At 48.1% G+C, this 24,643-nt stretch overlaps 1 protein-coding gene across 1 annotated transcript; it reads right to left on the bottom strand.

Annotated features, from left to right (window-relative positions):
* Positions 1-802: 802 nt before the first annotated feature.
* Positions 803-23,441, bottom strand: NECAP2 (NECAP endocytosis associated 2). Its single transcript, XM_075906408.1, has 8 exons — positions 23,196-23,441; positions 20,438-20,538; positions 17,862-17,966; positions 13,736-13,817; positions 9,096-9,204; positions 8,026-8,200; positions 5,401-5,485; positions 803-2,224 (listed from the first exon to the last, which is right to left on the bottom strand). The coding sequence occupies exons 1-8, from the start codon at positions 23,285-23,287 to the stop codon at positions 2,176-2,178; spliced, it is 798 nt and encodes a 265-aa protein (XP_075762523.1). The 5' UTR covers positions 23,288-23,441; the 3' UTR covers positions 803-2,175.
* Positions 23,442-24,643: the final 1,202 nt, after the last annotated feature.

Here is a 24,643-nt window from a genome sequence, read left to right as displayed (position 1 = left end):
GGCCGTGGTAGCAGGGTAGAGTATAAGCCATTCTATGCGACTGGCTGGCCCCTCAACGCTGCATTCAGAACGTTCTGCCCAATTCATTCTTCTCACCACCCCAAGGCTACATCTACACTCGAGGCTGCTTGCGCAAATATGGCTCCTAGTACGCAAGAACCCACAGAGCAGCCACACTGCCCGCCTGCTCTTGCGCAAGGAAATGTGCAGTACGGCGTGGGAAGAGAGGGCTTCCTGCACAAGAGCTACGCTCTTTTGTAACAGGTGTAAGCCCTCTTGCACAAGAGGGCAGTGTGGACGCTCAGCAGGGGTTTCTTGCACAAGAAAGCCCTATGGCTAAAATGGCCATCAGAGCTTTCTTGCCAAGAGAGAGTCCACACAGCCATAGGCGCTCTTGCTCAAAAGCACACCTCGCACATGGCCGTGTGGACCTTTTCTTGCACAAGACTCCTTGCACAAGAACCCTTGCACAAGATGTTCTTGTGCAAAAAGCCACCTGGGTAGACATAGCCCAGGAGACCACCTTGCCAGCCAACACTCCAGCTGTTAACCGGCCCCGGGCTCTCGTCATCTGTGCCCTGCGTCCCAGGTTGTGCTGGTTAAAGCTCCTCAGCACATTTCTATTGTGCCTTTCGCCCCAGCCCCCAGACCTCTGATAACTGCTTTGGTATTTCAGTGCACAAAATTCCAGTGCCCTGCTCTCTATCAGGGTAAGAGGAGAAAGCAGGAAATAACTCCCTGCAGTCACAGCAGAACCGATCTAACCCAGGTCAGAGAACTCTGGAAAACAAAACAGGAATCATACCCTCCAAACATAATTTTATTGTTAATTTAACATGTTATGTTTCCCACCTATTTTTCCTGGGTGCTCTTCCAGTGGGCTCAAAAAGGCACAAGAATTAAACATTCTCCAGATTTTATTTTTAAATACCAGAAATCAAGTCTTCATCATCCAGTTGGAAATAAAAAAAGACAAAGCTTGGAACACTTACAAAAAATGCCAGGACTTCATACTGTTAAAGGCCTTCACCTCGAAATAAATAGATAAGAAAATATTTTTTTAAAACAAAAACAAACAAAAAAAGAAAAGAAAAAGAGAGAGAAATCGTAAGCCCCGCTCCATAAAAAGGCGGCACAGCGCTGGCCTTCATTGCATCTCGCTATGACAGGGACTTAAAATCTCTGAGACAAAAGAATCTCTCTCCTATGGAATTTCAGAGTTTTGCTCAGATGCAGCTAATGAAGCAGAGCAGTCCAGGTAACAGCTTCTTCCTATCACCTTACCTACTGTAGCTCATCCAAGTGCTCAGAAGCTTGCAGGCTGGATGTTAGCACCTTTCAGGAAGCGGCACGGCAGCACAACAATCTGCCGTTGACAAGTCTTGGCAAGGACACGCTTGGCAGGATTAAGGGCATGAGATCAATTCCACCATCCTTCCACCATCACTCCAACAACGCACTGTTCAAGGGGGGAAGTGTCCCAGAACAGCTGCCAGGGCAGAGGAGGCCAGCTGCTACCCTTTCAGATCCCCTGCTGCACATGCTTCCACCTCTACTGCCTAGCCCGTTAGCTCATCAGAGATCCAAGGCAAAAAGTTTTAATCCAAGCTGGACTCTTCTGATACTGCCCCTCGCTCCCCACGAGCTCATTAATAAAGCATCTGTTGGTCAGAGGGGCCCAGACCAAGTTGACAGTCTTTGGCTGGCCTCAGTTACATTAGTCCATAGGGTGCAAATAAGGGGAGGGAGGGAGAAGAGACACTCAAAGCATTGTTGCTGGAAATCTGTCAACGCCGCAGCGTGCTGGTTTCGAAAAGGAGAGGGACAATTGCGTCCCCCTCCCCCTGATTTATAGTCCTCTGAGGTTCGCTGTGATCTCAGAGCAGAATTAAGAGCCCCAGCCACTGGTTTCTGATGGGAGCTCAGAATTTAAGGCACCACTCTCCCATGCTCCCCAGAGCTGGGGGACTTATTTCCACGCTGCTGTCACAAGGCACTTCTTGGCTTTTGCATAGCTGCCGCCCTTTCCTTGTAATGGCCAAGAGAGCGACAAAGGCTACGACCAGTCATGGACTGGGTCTCACAAAGGGGCCTGTTAGCTCTGAGCGTAGGGTGCGGAACGGATTCGCCCCAGGCTTTGGTCCATAGCGAAGAGAAAAGCAGAGGGTGTTGGGTTTAGAACTGAACCCAGCCCGTGCTCTGCTGATTCTGGGCAGCTGCCGACCTGGAAGAAAACAAAACCCTGCATTGAGATGTTGAGGGTGGTTTGGCCTAGAGCGGAGAGCTGCCTTTTGAAGGGCTGGTTGAGCAGACCAGCCCCATGGGCCTTGGCCAAACTGCCATATATTCTAAAGACCAAAACCAAGCCCCCCTCCTAGGGGCTGTCCTCACTGCAGTTACCTCGGGCTCTTACTAAGGTGCTGCCACAATCTCCCACCCACCTACAAAGCCTGCTCACCCATTTTTGTTGGGCTTTAAATCTGGGCTAGCTGGCTAGGCTGTGGGTGAGAATTGGAGCGTAGGTGCGGTGTCCTCTAGAGCTGAGGATCCCCCCCACTCTGCAGTAAGGATGCAGGCTAACTCCTCCAGTGCCACCGCAAGAGTCTCCTGGGACAATCGGACAGACAAGGTCTCCCACAATTCCCCGGGAAGGAATCTCAGAGACGCTCAGCAAAAGACAATGGCACCTGACCCCAGAAGCTTTAGCAACACCCACAAGGGAACACAGAGGAACTTGACTGTGGCCGCTTACACCTGGGCTATGCTAACCCAGTTGCCTGTCACCCAGGCTAACTGCAGTGAAGACAGTCCCTTAGCTCACACTCGGGCATCCTCTCCAGTGCTGCAAAAGGTGTGGTAGCTAGAGACAAGGCACTTATGCTTTCCAGAGGAAGCTAGGCACAGTCAGCTCTCCTCCACACCAGGTGTTAACTAGAGATGTCAACGTGTACGCCACTACACGATTAACCGATAAGCCTTGGGGAAGGCGGAGAGTATCTGTCTGCGGGGAGTCAGACCCCCTGTGGACAGGGCTGCTACAACCCTGCGCTGCTGCCTCTGTATCAGAGGCAGCTGCACGGGGTGGCTGGCAGCTGGTCTGCACGGGGAGCTGGTTTTTAAACAGGCTCCCCTCATGGGCTGGCTCCCACCTGCCACCCTGCAGGAGCGGTAGGGGTCTCCCCGAGAGTGGGGCTAGAAGCATATTGGCTGCTGGCCCCACCCCAGGGACTATCGAATAGTCGTGCAAATGATAAGATTTCATGCTGTTGCACAACAATCCAGTTACACTACATGTGACATCACCTACTTTACCTTGCAGTACCTACAGTGCCATGTCTCCTGTTCTCCCAGCAGGATGGCTGTGCGGGGCAAACACACCTTTTCTTGTTAGCGAACACAAGCCTGTGGGTAAGATGTTCCGGGTGCCTGCTCAAGCTGTTAATGGCTTACTAATAGTGACAGCTCAACAGGGATGTTAAGGGACAATACAGAACACCTGCAAATACAGGGTACTCAGTCCAGTTTCTAATGGACGAGTCCTCAAAAGATCCAGGCCACCCGCCTCATCCTGGAAGGATGCTCGTCTAATCTCAAGCATCTGAAAGGGTGTGTCATGATCATGAGGGTCAGCCAGCAGCCTGGGGACTAAAGGGTTAACTATACCTAAATCAGGTAGAGTTAGCCAATAAGAATGTAGGTAGGAATCTCAAAGTAGGGCAAAGGAATTTTTGGGTTTCTCGCCTTGGTCCTGGGAGTTCCATCCAGCTACTGAGGGAGACAGACATGTGTCTCACTCCAAGAAACAATTCTTCACTTTTTGTAAGTAGGGTAAAGTTTAGATAAATCCGTTAGGTTTTGTTATTTTATAGTTTGGGTATGGGATCTGATGTTTTGGCTTTCCTTTGTGACTAAGTTCTCGGCCCATGGAGTTTCTCCCTGAGTATATTATTTTGTTACTTTTCCATCTAGTTATTATGCTTGCAACAGGAATATTGTGGTGAAAATAAAAGTTCTCTCTTTTCTTTTTATTAACCTGGTATTGGTTAATTTGTGTGTCCTGGTTTGTACTTTAGGGGTGAGATTTCCTAAGTACAGGCAGTCCCCAGGTTACGTACAAGATAGGGACTGTAGATGTGTTCTTAAGTTGAATTTGTATGTAAGTCGGAACTGGTACATATTGTAGGGGAAACTCTAGCCAAACATTTCTCCAGACCTCAGTTTTATTCTCCCACACCTCACTTCCCTCAGTCCTTTATTCTCAAGCTGAGGTGTCTGCTGAGAAAAGCCGCTCCGCGTCTCCCTGGTCTGCTGGGGGGGGAGGCGCTAGCTTCGCGTCTCCCTGGTCTGCTGGGGGGAAGCAGCTAGTGCGGGGCCTCACCCCGTTTGTAAGTAGGGATCCGATGTAAGTCAGATCCATGTAACCTGGGGACTGCCTGTAGTCTCTCCCTGATTTCTTTAGCATATTTGGGTGGTGGCAGCGGAGATTTTATTCCCAAAATCTAGGTTGTTAAGATTGTCGGGGGAAGTTTTATACCAAAGCCTGGTAGATAAGGTTATGGGGTACTTTTGCTGGCCCCCACTTCTGCCAGAGTGGGGAAGGAGCCATGACAGGGTGTTACAAGGAGGAGGGAGAAAAATTGTTCTCCGTGGCCTCTGATGACAGGATAAGAAGCAATGGGCTTAAACTGCGGCAAAGGAGGTTTAGGTTGGACATTAGGAAAAATGTCCTGCCTGTCAGGGTGGTTAAACACTGACATAAATTGCCTGGGGGAGTTGTGGAATCTCCATCACCGGAGATATTTAAGAGCAGGTTAGACAGACACCTGTCAAGGGTGGTCTAAACCAGTCTGTGTCAATTTTTTTTTTTTAAACAAAGTACCCCTTTAATTTAAAAAAAAAAAAAGATAAGTACCCCCAGTACCTACAGTTTTCAGATACACAACGTATTTTTTCTACAATTGCAACACATTTGTTTAAACAACTTAATTGTAGCCGGGCGGGTGATGACATTTTTGGGTGTAAAAAGTAGAAAAATAAAGCAGCACTGTAAAAAACTTGAAACAAAAATTCAGTTCTCTCCAAATATCAGTTGTGTTGACGTACCCCCCAGACTTCTCTTGAGTACCTCTAAGGGTACCAGTTCCACTGGTTGAGAAACACTGCTCTAGACAGTGCTTGGTGCTGCCGTGAGGGCAGGGGACTGGACTCGATGACCTCTCAAGGTCCGTTCCAGCTGTAGGATTCTATAATTCTATGATTCTAGTTCAGAGGGAGCCATGTGGAGCCCTGTCACCGTCAGGGCTGCACTGTCCAGTGGTGATGGAGATTTGCAGGATCTGTGCCCACCCACAAAGCCATCCCTGCGCACTCAGCCACACACACACCAGGAAATGGCCTCACCCTGACGCTTTGGCAAAGTCTCCCCAGATATCAGCGCTGGCAGCTGCGGTGGCACCACCAGGTTGTGGCCAAGGCAAAGCGGCATCTAACGGCATCCAAGGAATTCAAAGGAAGGAAAAGAAAAGAAGATCAGATTTCACCCTCATCAGTTATTTCCCACCAACCCCAGTTCCTTATAGCCCCAGAAAGACACCACATCTTGATCGGTAAAACCAATACACCCCAAATTTAACCTATCCAACAGTCCACCCCGCTAGTTTCACTGCCTTCACTAGATTGTTTCATAAGCCAATTAGCTGACCTGGTGCAACTTCTGGCTTGAGAGAAAAGCTGCTCAAAGCATCTCTTAGAGGTCTCTATGGCAGACCAAGCAGCAGCACAGGTGGGCTAGGATGGCGGAGACTGATGGCTCTAGCCAAAGCCTAATGCAATGAGGCCAGGTTACGTTTAACACCCCCTGTGAAAAGTGACATTACAAATGGCATCATGGGGAGGTGGGTTGTAGGGTCACAATTTTTGCCTTGGTCTCCAGACACAATAGATGTTTCTAGCCTCACAGATCACACTCAAGGCACCTGCCAGGCTGAACTCTTACGATCACAGACTCAACGTGCTGCCTGAACGAGCCAGAATTCTGAGCAGCCTGATCATGCAGACACCTGGGTTCCACTCCCAGTTCTGCTACTAGCCTGCTGAGTGACTTTGGGCAAGTCCATGCCTCAGTTTCCTCTTCTGTAAACTGGGGAAGCACTGAGATCTACTGATAACAAGCACTAGCTAAGAGCTAGGGATCATTCATAAGTCTTTCCACACCTACAAAGTGATCGCAGGAGCTTGGCACTGCCACAAAAAGAATCCCAGGGTCCAGGCTCAGAGTTAGTGCTCCACAGAAGGAACAGGAGAAGTGAAATTAACACGTTGTTTAACTTCACGGAGCTTTGCCTCTCAAGCCTGCTCTGTGCACACAGCTGCACCAACCCAAGTGAACACATGGCTCCTACCTGAACAATTCCCCTGCAAGTCAGATTTAACTAGCGCCTTGGCTGGGTGGCAGAAGGTACCACATGGACACGAACAGCTGGTCTCTAGAAACCAAGAGATACGCCTGCCATATCAAGGTATGTGCAGGAGTTACCAAGGGGAGTGATGTTTATAATCCATGCAAATGAAAGCCAGGAGGAGGGACGATCAGAAGCCACATGGGTTTGCTTAAGGCCAGGTCTGAAACCCTGTTAGCCCTCATGCTGATGCTTCAGTCTCCCTTTTGTCACTGTGCGAAATGGAGGCTGCAAAGCTGGAGGGAAAGAGGTCTGAGTTTTATGCTAACTTCTGCCATGATGAGAGTGAGGCTGGCTAGTCTATCTGGCTCTCATTCACCAGTGCGACTGCTGAGCAATGACAATTCAAATCATCTGGTTGTATCAGATCTACTTGATCAAATTAGCCACGTCAGTTCCCTGCAAGCAACCTCTCTTTGGTCTGCTTCAATATTTCCCTGAGAGGGTGGGGAAGCACTGGGATGGGTTCCCTACGGAGGTGGTGGAATCTCCATCCCTAGAAGTGTGTAAATCCCAGCTAGACAAAGCCCTGGCTGGGATGATTTAGTTGGGATTGGTCCTGCGTTGGGCAGGGGCTGGACTCGATGTCTCCAGGGGTCTCTTCCAGACCTAGATTCTACCTGCACAACCAGCCAACTTCTCAGGTTCTGCTGAACCCTGCTAAAGATTCCTCAAAAGGGTTTGTAGCCACTCAGTCCCCCACAACTCTCGAGTGACCAATACCAGAGGGGTAGCTGTGTTAGTATCTGCAAACACAAGGCAACCTGTGGCACCTTAAATACTAACAGATTTATTTAGGCATAAACTTCCATGGGTAAAACCCACTTTGTCAGATGCAAGATAGGTCTGATGAGGTGGGCTCCCGCCTACCAAAGCTTATGTCCAAATAAATCTGTTAGTCTTCAAGGTGCCACAGGACTCGTTTTTGTGGCGTGCTCAGTGGATGTATCACAGCAGCACTAGACTACTGCAGTTCACGTCGCCTGGGGATGGGGAGGGCAGATAACTGCATGAGGCAGCAGATAAGCAGCTCACCCTTTAATCGTGTGAACAGCGCCAACACAAGTGCTGTGGACTGAGTTCTAGAACTAGTTCCAGGCCTTTGTTCTCATCTTCAAAGCCCTGAAGGGCCCAGGTTTGAGTTATCTGAGGGGCAGTCTTTTCCCTCTGTTCCTCACCATGTGCTACACTCGTTTGGGATGCTGCGGCTGCCAGAGGCGAGTCTGCATCCTGTGAGGCTGGGGAAAGGTGTAGGATCCAGTGAGTTCTCTGGACAAACTTCCCAGCCTGGTCCCACATCTGGCCATGTTCACACCACAAGGCGCCTCCCTAAACAAACATCTTTCTAAACAGCATAGTAACGATATCAAACCAGTTGCTTGCAGGGAACTGGCTTACAAGGAACAGATCTGTCTTGCTAATGCTGATGTCTCTCACCCCGTGCGGAGAAGAGCCGTAGAAATGCCTAGAGAAGCTCTCTCATACCATGGTAATGGACACAGGTTAGGAAGCATTGGTAGGGATAGCCAGACCTAAAACGAAATTAAGCTTGCCCAAGAACAGAGACCTGTGTTAGTAGCACTTGTTGGCTGGGAGTTCACAGGCAATGATGGAAGCTGCTCCCCAGGAGGGGGGATTAGAGCAGATCTCCCTCCAGGAGGGGGTGGGAGCAGGCTGAGGCCCCCAGGCCCTGCAGGGCGCAGTTTGCTGCTCACTGCGGCTCCTTCCTTTTTCTTCATGTTCTAAAAGGAAATTACAAACACATTTGTAACGTCAGCCTAAATGCAGCTGCTGTGAGCATAAGACCTGGCTTTGGCACAACAGTCTCCAGTTGCTATTGCTCAAGGGAAGTCACTTGGGTCAGCTGATTCTTTTATATTGCTGAACACAACAGGCTGGGGCAGGAGAGAAGCAGCTTCCTTTTCAAGCGGAATGGCCATCTTGGCCACCGCCATGGACTGAACCAGGAACCTCCAGAGCTGAATGCATGAGCCACTATAGCTTGAGCCAGAGCCCAGCTCCATAGCTGGGAGCGGTCACAGATTCCCATGCTTTGTGCAGAGGGGGACACAAGGGACACACCCTGACTGATGCATTACGGCAGCATTCCTCCTGCAACTGGATTTCCTAGGAGAAACCACTGCTTCCTCGCTGCAGCTCAGCCACAGACCCCAGAGAGTGGGGAAGGCGAGAGGGCTGAAGGCGTTAGCTGCCTCCACTAGCTAAAGCAAATCACAGTTTGCCCATTACAGAAACTGAATTGAGCAGAAGGAAGCGGGGAGATGGTTTGGTCTACACTGCTCCTTTTTTAAACCCATCTTACAAGTTGGCGTGACGGGGTACAGGGTTTCTGGAGTTTTCCCAGAATGTCACCCCACTGTTACAATGTCATCAAAATTACTATGCCCCGTAGTAATCTCTCATACCCATGAAGGTGCTATGCACCAATAACTATCTGATTTTGCAGAGCTGCAGGGCTGGTACCCGGTGTGTCAGCCATACGCACCTGTAACGGTGAGCTTCCCTGTGACAATGAAACTATATGTGGCAAGCTGAACGCTGGGACTGCCTCTAAGAAGAGTTCAGGGGAAGTTTTACGTGATGAAAGCAGCAAATTAACCAAGAAAAGCACCTCACCGCAATGTTCAGTTTGATGGTCTGTCCCTCCTTGAAACCCAGGTCTAGTTTGGGTCCCTGGTCTGGGTTCTGGGCTTGTTTTGCAAGCTCGCACTGCTGTTTAACCCATCTGTATGGGGAAAATGAAAGGTGTAAAACAAGGGCAGAGCCTGCTACAAGGAATGCAGTCCATTTAAAATCCATATTGGAAACAAGGTGCTTTTTTAACATTACCAGCACAGTCTGAATGAATTTTTAAAAGCCAGTTTGGGTTTTTTCCCCCATTTCTCTGGGCCCAGATAATTAAAATCAGCATAGCCAGTTTTACTTTTGGGCCATCAATTAGAGCTGGACAAAATGTTGACTATTTGCCAAATAATGCATCTTGGGACACAAAAGCTATTTGTCAAATTCAGCAGTGTTTCTGCCAACAAAAATATGAAAACAAACATTCTGGAAACAGCAAAACAATTTGTCTGGAAAAACAATCAAAACAGATGCTTTTAAAATTGTTGCTGCGAATAGACAACGATGATATAAAATTCTGTGTCATTGGCTAATCGGTTAAACATGAAATTTAATGGGCTGAAGCCCCACTCGGCTGGAGCGGTCCACCACCGCAGACAGGGGCTGCTCCTGCTGTGCCTAGGCCCATCGTAGACAGGGGCTGCTCCGGATGCCCAGCACAGCCCCTGTCCATGGCAGGCCCCTTGCCCATGGTAGGCGGGGGGGGCTGCTCCAGTCTCCACCGGTTAACCAGACTGGGAAGCATCACTCGTTAAGCATGATGCTTACCAGTTAACCTTTCACATCCCTAACACATTTTTTGTTTCTGAGAGAGAAAAAAAATAATTTTTAGCTTGAAACCAATTTAATTCCAATCCCTTGGTTTTTTCCAAAAAGCCAGGTCTGATCAACCAAGTCGTTTCTTTCCAGGCACTGAATCTCGCTGCTGCACAAAAGCTCCGAAAGGGGAACACCGGTTGTAAGTTGCAACGAAAAAATCCAAAAGAAAAGACCAAGAAAAGAATATTTCCTGAATCTAAACAATGCTTCTATCTGTCTTAATGTGAGTAATATATATTTGATAACTCCACAAACTATTCAAAGATAAATCTGGAGAGTATATTTGTAGGAGGAGTTATTTCTTGTTTTTTAACTGTACTGTTCTACTTTTTTAGGTGTATGTTATACTATCTTAAAAGAATCAAAGATAATGAATTTATTTACATGAGAAATTAATTATAAAAGTAAATAGAAAATAAAAATTTTTGTTTAACCCTAAAAAGAAGTATTCCTCTGTATGTGGCTTCAAATCCTTTAAAGAACCAAACCCGGTTACCAAAAGGTTTGGTGTCTGAACCAAAACAAAATTCCATTATTCAATCAGCTCTGCTATTAACGCTACACTGGTCAAAAGCACACTCGGCAGGGGAAACATATTTGCTCAAAGCAACCTACTTATGCTGTGTTTGTTTTCAGCTTAATCACCATGTTTTATAAGAACTTATTTTTATAAATCCTCAGTTGGAGCTGTGCTGCTGGTAAGAATGTGGTGTCAGCTGTGCGCTCACAGCTGGAAATCAGACCAGTTCATGTGTAGGTCAGTATTGTTCAAGACAAGTGTAACTCGTAAGAAAGGTGTTTCCCTGTATGTAATGCCTGTAGCTGCAGCACACATTCATTTCCCTTGTAATGTCTATATCCCATGCTAGAAGGCAGTGGTCCCCAACCATTTGAGGTTGCCGGGTGCCAGGGGGCGGGAACACTTGTGCGCCCGGGGCCGGCGCTCTCCCCCCGCAAGCGCCGCGCACCCAGAGCCCGGGTGTCCAATCCGCGGCCGGCGCTCACTGTGCGCCATGTGCCCAGGGCCGGCTCCGGCATCATGCATGCACTACATGCCTGGGGCCAGGCCAGCTCCGAGCACTTGGCGGGCGCACACAAATGCCCCCGCGGGCACAGTGTTGGGGACCGCAGCTATAAGGTGATGAAAAGTTTGCTTTTAACTGTAAAAAATGCCAGCTCTGAACTTGTGAACCCAGTCCATAGGAATGGCTCCTGCCCATCAACAAGGACTATCAAATCTACATGAGCCATTGTGGACCATCACAATATAAAGACTTTTTAAATGGCCCCTCTCATACCCATGAAGGTGCTATGTACAAGGAAACTCAGCCCATTAAGTTGGAAGAGGATAAAACATGGATACAAGAAAATATTCTGACTCTCACAGCGTCGGAGCTAGAAAACAGAAGCAAGAGTTTCCTAAGCTATGTCTACACTACACTGATGTATCGGAAAAAGGCAGAAGAGCAGACACGTTCCCTGCAAGCGGCAAAGTTTTTCTGGGATACTTCCAATATCCCAGAAACCCCCCATAGTGTAGACATAGCCCTAGAGTCAAACTGGATAAGCCCTAAAAGACATTCAATGCTGATCCAATATTACAACTCTGTCACCTTTTAGAGCCACAGACTAACTCCTCTGCATCAAACATGCTGTAAATAACGCATTTCTTTTTCCTAATTAATAACTCCTTAGTTTACTGCAAGACTGGCTACAAATGTTGATTTTGGTGTGAAACTGGAGGTACAAATAGACCTGGGGTACGCAACTGGTCTCTTGGGACTGGAAGCAACTTGCATCTTTCGTAATCTTTGGCAACCAGCTGTCACTAAGTCCAGCTTGCCTGGGTGGCAAGACAGACTGGAGTGCCCAAGGGGACGGTGCGGGACTCCCTGGTAAGACTACTATTGTGTTTCAGCAGTTCACACGCGTTACTGGCTTGCTGAAATCTAATTACAGAACATGCCACCACTGTGAAGTCTCTGCCTTGCTTTTTGACAGTCTGCCCTGAGACTGGCACACTCAGGCAGGCCATTTTGAGTTGTTTCTAAACAAATCTGACATGGATTCCTGAAGGCAGGTCAGTGGATACAGTAATTCCTCATTTAACACTATAGATACGTTTCAGAAATTGAGTCCATTTTCCCACTGAAAATAATGGAAAAGGTGGGGGTTGCGTTTCAAGCGGTGGTGTCTGTTGGGACCGGGACAAGGTTGGGGGAGAAAGGGGACTGGGTTACAGCAGGGAGGGGCGGTGTTTGGCTCTGCAGAAGGGAAGGGGAGGGGGACTGGGTTGGGAGTATGCCCCTGTGATGGGTCTATCAGGACCCGCACTGTGTCCGGCGAGGAGGGGGTCGCTGGGGAACGGAGCGGCGAGTGGTGAACCCTCCGCCACTTTGTAGGGAGGCGGGGGAAGCCCCGCACAGCCGCTGGCAATGAACTACCTGGGGAAGCCCAGCTGCTGGCCTGCAAGCGGGAGCAGAGGAGAGGAGGCAAGGCGTCCGGCGAGGGGGAGTCTGCAGGGAACGGCCCGGCGAGCAGCGAACCCTCCGCCGCTTTGCAGGGAGGCGGGGGAAGCCCCGCACAACCGCCAGCAACAGGCCGGCTGGAGAAATCATGTTGTTCCGGGGACGGTCACGTAATTCAAAAAACGCTCCCTAAAAAAAAAAAATCGTGCTATCACGAAAATGTGATAAATGAGGAATTACTGTACTCCAGTGGATACTCGTGGTAACAGGCAGCGAAGTGTGCTAAAAACTAGCATGCTGTTGATGGGAATTTGTTACCAAGTTCACTTTAAAAGCATGTCCGAGTGCAGTAGTGGCTCTTTCAATGTGCTTATGTAGCCTGAGGACTAGCCAGCTGCAGTGAAGCAGCACAGAGAAAGCTGCTCCTGCTATTTAAAGTGACAGCAGCCCAACTGAATGAGCCAGCATCTCCGAAGCCCGCAAGGGACAGATGTTCAGTCACTTTTGCACTGCTTTGCTCAATGACAGGCCCACAGGGCAGGAAGGAATAACCTTCCTAGGCTAGAGAACAGACTCATTTTCTGCGAGTTGAGAGAGCTGCAGCCAAGCATCTCAGAGGCAGCTCTCGCCCATTCTTCTGGCTATGGGACAAAAATGGCAACCAGCAACATGGAGGAAGCAAAGGAGAAACAGCAACCCTGGAGGAACTCAGGGTATGTCTACACTTGCACCCTCTTTCGAGAGAGGGATGCAAATGAAGACATTCGAAATTGCAAATGAAGCCGGGATTTAAATATCCCGTGCTTCATTTGCATATTCACGTTATGGCGCTATTTCAAAATAACAGTCACTGTTAAGGATGCAGTTATTTTGAGAGAAAACCCTTCTCTCAAAATAACCGCATCTGTTATTTCGAAATAGCGCCATAGCACGAATATGCAAATGAAGCACGAGATATTTAAATCCCAGCTTCATTTGCAATTTCGAATGTCTTCATTTGCATCCCTCTCTCAAAGGAGGGTGCAAGTGTAGACATACCCTCATTTGGACCTGCATGCATTCCTTTGCTGGGCCCGCATGTATATCCCTACTCCCTCCACTGGGGGCTTGGGAAATTTTTGCAAGACAAAAATATTCCACAATTGTTTTTTTACCAGTAGAAAGAAGAGAACTGAACTCGCTCAAAAAGACACATCTGCCCCATAACACTCCCCTTACCATGCCTCCCCTCCCCACTGCATCGAAAGCAAACAGCTTGCAACTGCGGCAGTTTCAGCGAACACAGGCTTGTGCAAATGCCACAGAAAGGACCCTGCCCACAGAGCAAAGGGAGAGAAGAAAACTCACTTAAAGTGGTCTTGAATGGCTACGTTGAAGTCAAAAGCATCCCCTCGGTCTACAAATCCAACCCCAATAAAGGCACGACGTCCTGGGAAACAAAGGAGAGCAAATGCTCGGTTAAGTAACGAAGTAGTAGCCCTCCACAGCTCAGCCAGCAAGTGAAAAGGAGACGCTCGCTCTCCCTGCCTGTTGGTTTCACACATTTCATAGCTCTGCCACTCTCTCAGGACTCAAGAGAGCCTATTTAATAGGTGAGTTCTATTGCTTGTCCTAGACCTCACATTTGCTCAGCCTAATAGCCTCTCCTCCACAGGGTACGTGGATCTGTCCATCCCACAACACTGACCAATGTTTTCAATTTACTCCAAACAAAGATGCAAAAGCTGGCTTTCAGGATGGACCTTTCCAGTGTCAGGCATGTCCCAAGCTTGTGTGGGCTCAGGCTAGAGTCCCCCCGCTGCCCAAAGGCTAAGGAGGCAGGGGAAGGGAAGGGGAGGGGAGGGGAGGGGAGGCAGGGTCCAACATGCACACCCTCCCTGGCCTTTGCCATTGGGTTTGCATCGCACCTAGCGCAATGGAGACCTTGGTCTGTAAACAGTGTTTCCAAGTGCTCTGGTAATTTAAAAAAAAAAAATCATAGTCTCTAGTAAATGCTTCTTTGGGCCCCTTCTGGCATCCACAGCCACCTGCAGTTTGGGGCCTCACTGAAAAGCTGCATTTGCTTAACTCCAGGGTAGAACACTCTTGCTACTAGGTATCAATCATCATTTGGTTCCTTTATGGTTAAAACGAAGCCTCTCTCCTCAGCCCTGAAAACACTCTTCAGCAGCTCAAATTTACCTTCCAGGCCCTTCCACGGTTTGACACTCCCCGCCCCCCAGAATCCCTTTAACTCCCACACCCTAAGAGAAAACAGGCTCTCCACCCTGCACCACTGCCACTGTTTATTCAAGTTATAAAAAGCTATGGGATTGGAATCTTCCAACATTGAGATGGTTCCGGGAAATTCATTTTAAAAAAATGAAGTGATGTGATGCTACTGAAAGGTGTTAAGCTGACAGTCCTGGAGACTAGGGATGTAAGCGACTAGTCGAGTAGTCACCTATCTGATAAGCATATGCTTATTGGGTAGTTGAATCACTACTTAACTAGTCCCTTCCCCTGCAGCAAAGGCGAGAAGCAGGTGCTGGAGAGCAGGCCGGGGGGGGGGGGGGGAGGAAGAAGGGGCAGTGGCTCAGCAAGGGACCAGGCATGGATGTTAAACTGCAAGTAATCAGCATTCCATCGACTACTCGAGTAGTCAATAAGGGGGGAAACTGCAGAGCTCTTACTGCATTTGAAAGGCAGAGGTGCAGGGAGAGATCGGGTGCGAGCCGGGAATCAGCAGTCCCAGTTCACGCCCGGTACCAGAAGCTGCGCCTCTGCTTTTGAAATGTGGCAAGACACATCCATAACAGGGATAGCAAGCGTCCCCCTTATCGACTAATCGAGTCATCGATGGAAATTCCATCGACAACTCGATTAACTGATTAATCACAATTTAACGTTCCTACTGGAGATGGAGATCTTTTGTTTATCCACAGAAATGATCCTGTATAGCCAGCACCAGTACTTATTTCCCTATGTTCTTCCACTTCTTCGCACCCATGACCTGTGGCCTATTTTAGCTTTGACCCCTCTGCTAAGACTGCAAATCAAGAATACTTGTACTGTGGTATCACTTTCTATTGGAAACTGGACTTATGCCTGATCTGCACAAAAGTTGTCCCCGTTTAATTAAAAGTGCAGTTTTAAAGAGATTTCATTAAACCAGCATAGGTGTGTGAACTCTTATATTGGCCTTATATCAATTTAGCCACTATTGGTAAATTTATATGCATAAAATAAATTGACATAACCAGTTTTAGTTTGCAGAGCATAGAGCTGGTTTAAGTAATAAATTAAATTGAAACAAATTCAGGGTGCAGACTAGAGCTGTGGGGAGGATGGAAACTTCATTTCACAAAGCCTTTTGAAATTTGGTTTTGTTTTGAATTAGATCCAACTGCATAAATGTCTGAAATTCTCTGAAAAGGAAAGTTCTAACAAAAAATGTTTTGGGTTGATCAAAACTACTTCAATTTAGATTTGTATTCTGTAGAGAGTGGTTAACTCTTGCGATTAACTCAAAACATTAATAGCAATTTAATATATTAATCACACTGTTAAACAATACAAATGAACTTTATTAAATATTTTGGATGTTTTTTCTATATTTTATATATTGTTTTCAATTACAAAACAGACTACAATGTGTATTTGGCTCATTTTTATTACAAGTATTTGTACAGTAAAATAAAAAATATTTTTCAATTCACCTCACACAAATCTCTTCATTGGGGGTGGGGGATCTATAATAGTAAGTTGCAAGGTTATGTAACTGCACTCAAAACCAAAACACTGTAACATTTTAGACCTACTACTGCACCCAATCCTACTTCTTCAGCAAATTACTAAGACAAGCAAGTTTCTTCAAATTTATAAGAGATAATGCTGCCCGTTTCTTATTTAAAACGCCACCTGAAAATGAGAACAGGAATTTACATGCTATTGCAAGGCATTTACGTGCCAGATATGCTAAACATTCGTATGCCACTTCATGCTTTGGCCACCATTCTAGAGGACACACTTCCATGCTGATGACACTTGTTAAAAAAATGCATTAATTACATTTGTGACTCAACTCCTTAGGGGAGAACTGCATGTCGCCTGCTCTGTTTTACCCACATTCTGCCATATATCTCAGATGATGACCCAACATATGTTGTTCATTTTGAGAACACCTTCACTGCAGATTTGACAAAATGCAAAGACAGCTACAGCACTTGACCTAAGGTCTACAAATTTGAAGAGCCATGCAGAACACAATAGGGACAAGATGTGGAGCATGCTTTCAGAAATCATAGGAGAGTAAAACACCTATGCAGAAACTATAGAATCCAAACCACCAAGAAAGAAAATCAACCTTCTGCTTGCATCTAACTCAGACGATGAAAATTAACATAACCGCCATGCTTTGGATCATTGCCAAGCAAAACCTGTCATCAGCATGGACGTGCTCCCTTGGAATGGTCATTGATGCATGAAGCAACGTAGGTATCTTTAGCACATCTGTCATATAAATCTCTTGTGATGATTGCTAAAACAATGGCATGCAAACATATGTTCTCAGTTTCAGGTGACTCTAAACAAAAAGCAGGCAGCATCGTCGCCTGTAATATAAGCCAACTTGTTGGTCTGATCTACTGGCTGAACAACTAGTAAGACAGAGTGGACTGATAGACTCTGAAGTTTTACATTATTTTTTAGTACAGTTTTTGTACTTAATTCAACATGTGTGTGAACTCAGCTATCACAATAAATAGATTGCACTACAGTACTTGCATTAGGTGAACTGAAAAAACTATTTATAGTGCAAATACAGCCAGTCCCCGACTTAAAAACACATCGACTTACGACCATCCAGACTTACGACCAACCTCCCATTAACGTCAGTCCCTGACTTACGAATGCACCATCCGCACTTATGAACAGCGCGACTGTAAGTATAAGCATGTATTTCCGACTCACGAACAAATTGAGTTACAACCAGGTGTTTGGAACATCACCCGTTCGTAAGTTGGGGACCGGCTGTATTTGTAATAAAAATAGTGAGCACTATACACTTTACATTGTGATGTAACAAACAAATATTTCTGAAAATGTAGAAACCATTCAATATTTAAATCACTGGCATTTTATTATTGTTTAAAGGTGTGATTAAAAAATTATTCATGATTAATCATGTGATAAAAAAATCGCTCAACAACCCTAATTATATATAATTCATTTTTCGTTTAGAAATTGCTTTTGATTTAGAATTTTTTTAAAAATTCTAAATCAAAAGCCATTTCTAAATGAAAAATTAAAGTGTTTGGTACCAGCAATGTGGAAATGGGACATTCTGATGCTGTCAGAACTTTTATTTAGATGTAATGCATATTTATTCTTTTCAAATAAAGAACTCTTCACATGGACTGGGGAATAGCTGGTTTCCACTAAGACACATATACCTCTATATCCAGGAGAAAAGTGATCTGAACAGTGCTCATACCACTTTCATCTTCAATCCGGATGACAAAATATCTGCTGGAATCTGTCACGCCTTCGACAGCGATACTGGGAAACTGGTCCACAGGTGCCTGGGCAAAAAGTTCTCCTATAAACAAGAGCAGGAACCACATAATAGTTCAATAACCCAGTGCTCTCCCATTCTTCATCAGGATACATTCCATACAGAGATAGCTCTATACACAAATTCATGAATTAATCCTGACCTGGGTGGAAGGTTTTATTCCCAGGATGGGAATTAGGTATTTGAGAGATGGAGAAATAGGTATGTTGCACAGGACGCAGAGCTAAGACAAAACCCAGATCTAAAGACCTCTCATTCTAGGTTCTAACAACTAGACCACATTTCCTCTTTCACACTGAGATCCATCCAGGCTCTTGGCTATCAAGACTTTTCTAGCACAGCTACGGACCCAGAACAAATGCACTTAACAGGGCTAACCTCAAGAAACGTACTATGGTCACGCACCACCACACAAATCCTGGGAGAAAGAGTGACGAAGGATGCTGCAGCAACAGTGAGGCCAGGCAAATGGGAGAAAGGGGAAGACCTCTGATTCGTGGCAGTGACAACCGCTCTCTGACCTGAACTTAGTTTGGGGAGAACAATGAGGCTCCAGAGGCAGCAACATAGAGTTCCCACCACCCATTGTGAAGTCTGCAGAGATGAAGAATCCTGCCTGGGGAGATGGGAGAATTACAATAAGCAGCCATAACTATAGCTAAAATTCTGATGTACCATCCACCACCCAAAAGGCTAGCAGCTCCCCTCTGGGAAGGAAGAAAATACTGATCTAGAGCTATAGATGGTGAGTTCTTTTCAGGGCACTTTCCTGGCTACAGCCAGATGAGTCTTCCCAATTGTTGACCTGCAGCCTTTTTCTGAGATTGTGAGCTCATTTCACACGGCAGATAGCTGTAAAGCTTCCTTTTTTCCAGCCTCTTTATTGGCTTTCAAAGCACTTTTCAGCACCCAAATGAAATCATTCTGCCACATGAAGGAGTAAGCAGCTTCAATCCTGTTACCAAAGGGAGTTTCTCTCACAGTCACCCCTTGCAGGGTTATCCAAGAACTGCACAAGATTAAGGAGCATAAAAGCTCAGAGCAAAATAAAGCTCCACAGCAAGTAGGAGCACCCCAAAAAGTTACACGGAAAAGAAGAAGCCAACACAGCAGGCAGTCTACAGGCAGTCCCCGGGTTACATACAAGATAGGGACTGTAGGTTTGTTCTTAAGTTGAATCTGTATGTAAGTCGGAACTGGCATCCAGATTCAGCCGCTGCTGAAACTGACCAGCGGCTGACTACAGGAAGCCCGAGGCAGAGTTGCTCTGCCCCGGGCTTCCTGGAATCAGCCGCTGATCAGTTTCAACAGGCTGAATCTGGATGCCAGTTCTTACATACAGATTCAACTTAAGAACCTCAGGCATCCCCAAGTCAGCTGCTGCTGAAACTGATCAGCAGCTGATTCCAGGAAGCCCGGGGCAGAGCAACTCTGCCTCGGGCTTCCTGTAGTCAGCGCTGGTCAGTTTCAGCAGCGGCTGACTTGGGGACGCCTGGGGCAGAGCAGCTGGGATGCTGCCGGGTTGGTCCAGTAGCGCCCAGAGCAGCGCTACGGGATCAAACGGCAGCACCCCAGCTGCTCTACCACAGGCGTCCGGAGAAAAGCCTGGTCTGCTGGGGAAGGGGGAGCACACTAGCTGTGCCCCCCCGCTTCTCCCCCCAGCAGACCAGGGAGACGTGGGCGGCGGACCGAGATGCACTGTGGCTCCGCAGCTTTGCTCCCCGTCTCCCTGGTCTGCTGGGGGGGCCGACCAGGGAGACGCAGAGCAGCTTTTCTCACCCCAGAGGATGCGGGCGGCGGGACCGTGGCGCATCTGGGCGTCCCGCTGCTCCCGTCCTCCACGGCGAGAAAAACCCCGTTCGTAAGTGCGGATCCAACATAAGTCAGATCCGCGTAACTCGGGGACTGCCTGTACTTGGTTTTAGCAGTATCTTGCAACATTTCCACATCTGAAGGAGAAAAAATAATGTTTTTTCTACTCACTTAACTAAACTGTAGAAGTTCTCTAGCACCTGCAGGGCAGTTTGTAAAAACATCCTGGGACCAATTTCCAATTATAGTAACCATGTATCTGGGACAGTGTTTCTTAAACTGTGCCACAAGGCAGTCAGAGGTGTGCCGTGGAGAACAGAGTTCAAAATGGCCATCCTTAAACCGTTAGGCAACCTTTTTCTTTTTTTGCTCAACAACTTCCCCCCGACCTTTTTTTCTTTCCCTCAATAACTTTCCCCCGACCTTCTTTTTTTTTTTTTGCTCAACTAAAAAATCCTTAGTGTTCTGCATAAAAAAAATTGTTTGGTGTTCCTTGGTATTAAAATGTTTAAGAAACACTGATCTGGGATCTTTCAGGTTCCAGTACTGGACATTTCACTTTAACATCATTCCTGATAAAAGCACTGGACAGGCCTGCCTTAGGTGGGAGCCCCCTTCTGAAGGAAATGGGGGGGGGAGCCCTAGCTCTAAAGCATACAGATGCTGCATGGATTTCCCTTTACCTGAATTCTTATCCTCCAGTTTAATGAAAGCTATCTTCCCCTTGGAGGTTATTCGCAGCCTGCCACTCCATGCCGGCTGATCCAGCTGCCACTCTGCAGCTCTGTGGGAGAAAACTACTGTTAACACCAGAAAACCCAACTCAAATCATAGGTTTTTAAACTCTATTATCATTCTTTGTACTGCAGTACTGCTAGAGCACGACAAAGTGATTTACTATACTACCATTAATTGTACTACCCAACTGCATAGAAGTCTAAACCAGCGATCAGTACTCTGCTGTGCTATGCACACACAGAATAAAAAGAAAGTTCCTGTCTAAAGCAGCAGTCTAAAGCAGACTCACAAGAAAAAAGTCCTTGCCCCAAAAAGTTAACAATATAAAGCCTGAATCCTACAAGCTGTTCTGTCCAGGCAGGCCCCGTCAGCAGTCCAGAGGCTCCAATGAATGCCAGGGGGTTCTGCCTATATTGAGCAGCTTGGAGGATTGGGGACATCGTTATGGCATGACATAACAGGTGAATGAAACAAACAAATGGGAAGTAGAGCTGAGGAGTAGGGTAGAACTAGGACTCAAGAAAATTACATAAACCAGACCAGACTGTCAAGTTAACATGTAGATTTATTTTTGAAAGATCCTTCTGTTTGCTTGCTTCTTGGATTTTTCTGTTAATTCTCTCTTAACTGAAATTGCACTTGCACTGATTTTTGCTTTGGAAGACAGATGTGGCATTCATTGCCATCTAACGCTGCCATCCTCGGCCCAGACACTTGCCTCAGCATGCCAAAGGAGAAGAAATGCAGGCCTGTCCACCAAACCAGGATTTAAGACAATTGAAAAATATAGTTCTTTGAAAGAAGCAGGATACCTTTTGGGGGGGAGAAAGTATTGTTTAGCAGTTAGAACAGAGATTAGCAGGCAGGATTCTAGCTCTTCTCTTGGTTTTTCACCTAACACCATGTGAAAGCTGGTAAATTTAACTTCATTGCTGTACCTCAACTTCCCCATTTGTAAATGGAAATCATTTTTCTCGGTAGTGTTATGAGGCTTGCGGTTTCAGATGGCTACATTGTATAAAAGATCCTACTGAAATAGATAGTGTGATCACAATGCAGGTTTTACATGACCACCACAGTCTGGTAGGTGAATCCCTAATATAGTGATCAAACACAATCAGTTTGATGTTATTTTAGTGCTATTGTTAGGCCCTCTTAAACACTCAACACCGAAATACTACAGTAGAGCTAAACAGCCCATGAGTTTTTTCCTAATTTTTGTGGTTTGCAATTGCTGTTGCATAAATCAAGACTGGATCCAAGTTGATCACTTATAGAAATTATTTCTTTTTCCATCTCTAACAATTGGATTAAAAGAGCTCTCAGTCTACAAGCTGAGAACATGACCTACCTCTATAAAGCACATCAGCTGAAGAATCCCAGAAAGGGCTGCAAGGAAACAGACTGAGAGCAGTGTTCCCTGTAAGCCAGGGATAGACAACCAGGAATGGTGGGTGGGCTGCATTAGTGGCCCTCCTTCACTTCAGTGAGCCACAGCAGTCTGCAGACCACTGGGGTTCAACCTGCAGCCCTCCTGTCTGCCCCCTGTCCCTTATGAGCACCTTGCACACCAGGGCACTAAAATCCTGCATTTACTTACCTGCTCCTTCACCCCCCCTTCCCTTCCCAGCACTTTTGTAGCCCATGTATTACCTGACTTGTCCATCCCCATTCCTCCTCTCCCTCCCAGAAATGGAATGCTGCAAACAACTGATAGGTCTCGAAAGCTGAACACTATACATCAGTCTATGAAAATAGTCTACAACACTGAGAAAAGGACATTCTTAGAAATTAATTTAGCTTGTAAAATGACTTGAATACTCAAAGCCTAATTAAGAGGCAGCCTGTCTAATGGATAAACTATTCAATTAGGACTACCACAATCCAGGTGGAACTTCTGATTCTACCACTGCCATGCTAGCTAATCTAGGGCAAGTCCAAGGCAAATATGTTTACCTGTTATCCATTCCCTCCCCCCAGTCTTCCAATTAGAGATGTAAAGTTTAACCAGTTAACTGGAAAGCCTAACCTTTAATGGGAGAGGTTTACGGGTCAGTCTGGAGCAGCTCCCCGCCTGCCATGTGTAGGGGGGCTGCTCCAGCCACACGGAGGGGCCAGCAGAGCAGTCCCTGCCTGCCGCAGGACAGGTGGCCGTGTGGCTTTCCAATATATGTACCCAATTAAACAGGATTGTACATCCCTACTGCCCAGGGTCTCAGCTACTGCCGGGCTTCACTCTGCCTCCGCTTTCTGAGTGAGCCACGAACTTCCTCATTTGGTCCAGCACTAGGCTTCAGGGAAGTTATGCCTGAGCCAGAGTCACGTGTCTCTCCTGGGCCAGGATGGGGGGGGGGATTCCCCTCCTTGAACCCCCCCCCCCCCTTTGCCTGCATCTCACGAAGCGGGTCTCTGCCCGGAAAGCTCGAGCCCGCACCCGCCTGCCAGGTGCCCCAGGACTCTGCGCGGTGGCCCCGCTGGCCCCGCCCCGGGCGCAGACGGTTTCCCCGCTCTCGGGGGTCCCCGCGGCGCCGCAGCTCGGGAGCCAGCGGGGAGTCGAGCGGGGCCCGGCCCAGCGCGGGCGGGAGGAGGCGGGGGGGGACCAGGGTTACCCGGGTTACCGCCCCCCCCGGCCCCGCCCACGCCGCGGCCCAGGACACCGGCTCGGGGGGGCGCGGCGGGGTCGGGGGGGGGGGGGCGGCTCACCTGTACCCGCGGTTGGAGGCCCGCGGCGGCACCCGGTACACGTGCACCTCCGGCTTCACGCACAGCACCGACTCGTACTCGGGGTCCGCCATCTTCGGCGGGGAGGAACCCGGACTTCCGGACTCGTCGCCGCCCCGCCCCGCCAGAGGCGGGGCGCGCGAGACAACTCTATGGCGGAGCCTGCCGGCTAGAGCGGCTGGGGAGCGGGGAGGCGCTCTCTCTCGCCCCCTTTCCGGACTCTATGGTGTAGCCGGCGGGCTAGAGCGGCTAGGGAGGGAGGCGCTCTCTCTCTCTCCCCCCCCCCGGACTCTATGGCGGAGCCTGCCGGCTAGAGCGGCTGGGGAGGGAGGGAGGCGCTCTCTCTCTCTCTCCCCCCCCCCTTCCCGGACTCTATGGTGTATCCGGCGGGCTAGACTGTCCCAAGAGGAGATGCCCTTTCTCCCGCTCCGACTCTATGGCGGAGTCTCCCTTCCCCCCCCCCACACAAGGCCTGAGGCGCTGGGGGAGCTGCCAGGCCTTGGCAGCCCCAGGAGCTGCGCCCCGGCGGGGGGGGGGTATCCCAGGGTGCTCTGCGCCGCCCTTGCCAAGGGGGAGGGGGGAGCGTGGCCGCCGGGGCAGGGCAGGATCCAAACCGGCCCGACCGCCCCCCTGTGGCCTGGCTGCCCCTGAGCCACGTGGGGGGCAGAGCCCAGGCGGCTCCAGCTGGGGAGGGCGAGGCCGGGGCAGGCTGGGTGCCAGGAGCTGCAGGCCCCTCGGCTCCCCACTCAGTCTGTGCAGGGTAAAGTGAAAACCCAGCAAACGGGCGGGTAGCACGTTACAGACCAAGGGAACCGCCTGGCTACGTCGACACTGGCACGACTTTACGGAAACGCTTTTAACGGAAAAGTTCCATTGAAAGCATTTGCGGAAAAGCGCGTCTAGATTGCCAGGATGCTTTTCCGAAAAAGCACTTTTTGCAGAAAAGCATCCGTGGCCAATCTAGACGCCCTTTTCCGCAAAAAAGCCCCGATCGCCATTTTGAGGCTTTTTTGCGGAAAACAAATCTCAGCTGTCTACACTGGCCCTTTTGCGCAAAAGTTTTTCAGAAAAAGACTTTTGCCCGAACGGGAGCAGCATAGTATTTCCGCAAAAGCACTGACAATCTTACATGAGATCGTCAGTGCTTTTGCGGAAATTCAAGCGGCCAGTGTAGACAGCTGGCAAGTTTTTCTGGAAAAGCGGCTGATTTTCTGGAAAAACTGGCCAGTCTAGACACAGCCGTAGATGGGATCGTGAGCTTTCCTAGGCACAGGGGAGTGGGCTGTGCCCACGTACGCTCCTGATCCCCTCTACAGGTTTCGTTAGTCTTTAAAATGCTTCCAGATCATTTGTTGTTTTTAAAATCAGCCTCACATCAGTACCCCGGGGAAACAACAGAATAAAGAATTAAGCAGTAGCTGTGATGTGTC

Source organism: Pelodiscus sinensis, chromosome 23 (genome assembly GCF_049634645.1).
Source record: "Pelodiscus sinensis isolate JC-2024 chromosome 23, ASM4963464v1, whole genome shotgun sequence".
NCBI lineage: Eukaryota > Metazoa > Chordata > Testudines > Trionychidae > Pelodiscus > Pelodiscus sinensis.
Note: the sequence above shows the minus strand (reverse complement) of the source record. Positions and strands in the feature narration are given on the sequence as shown.

Bases quoted from the DNA above. Each gene is read 5' to 3' on its own strand.
- NECAP2 (XM_075906408.1), bottom strand. From the start codon at position 23,287: ATGGCGGACCCCGAGTACGAGTCGGTGCTGTGCGTGAAGCCGGAGGTG. The intron at 13,818-17,861 runs GTATGAGCACTG...TTTGTTTCCCAG, and splicing joins CCGGATTGAAGATGAAAGTG to GACGTCGTGCCTTTATTGGG. The intron at 8,201-9,095 runs GTGAGGTGCTTT...ATTTCCTTTTAG, and splicing joins CCATCAAACTGAACATTGCG to AACATGAAGAAAAAGGAAGG.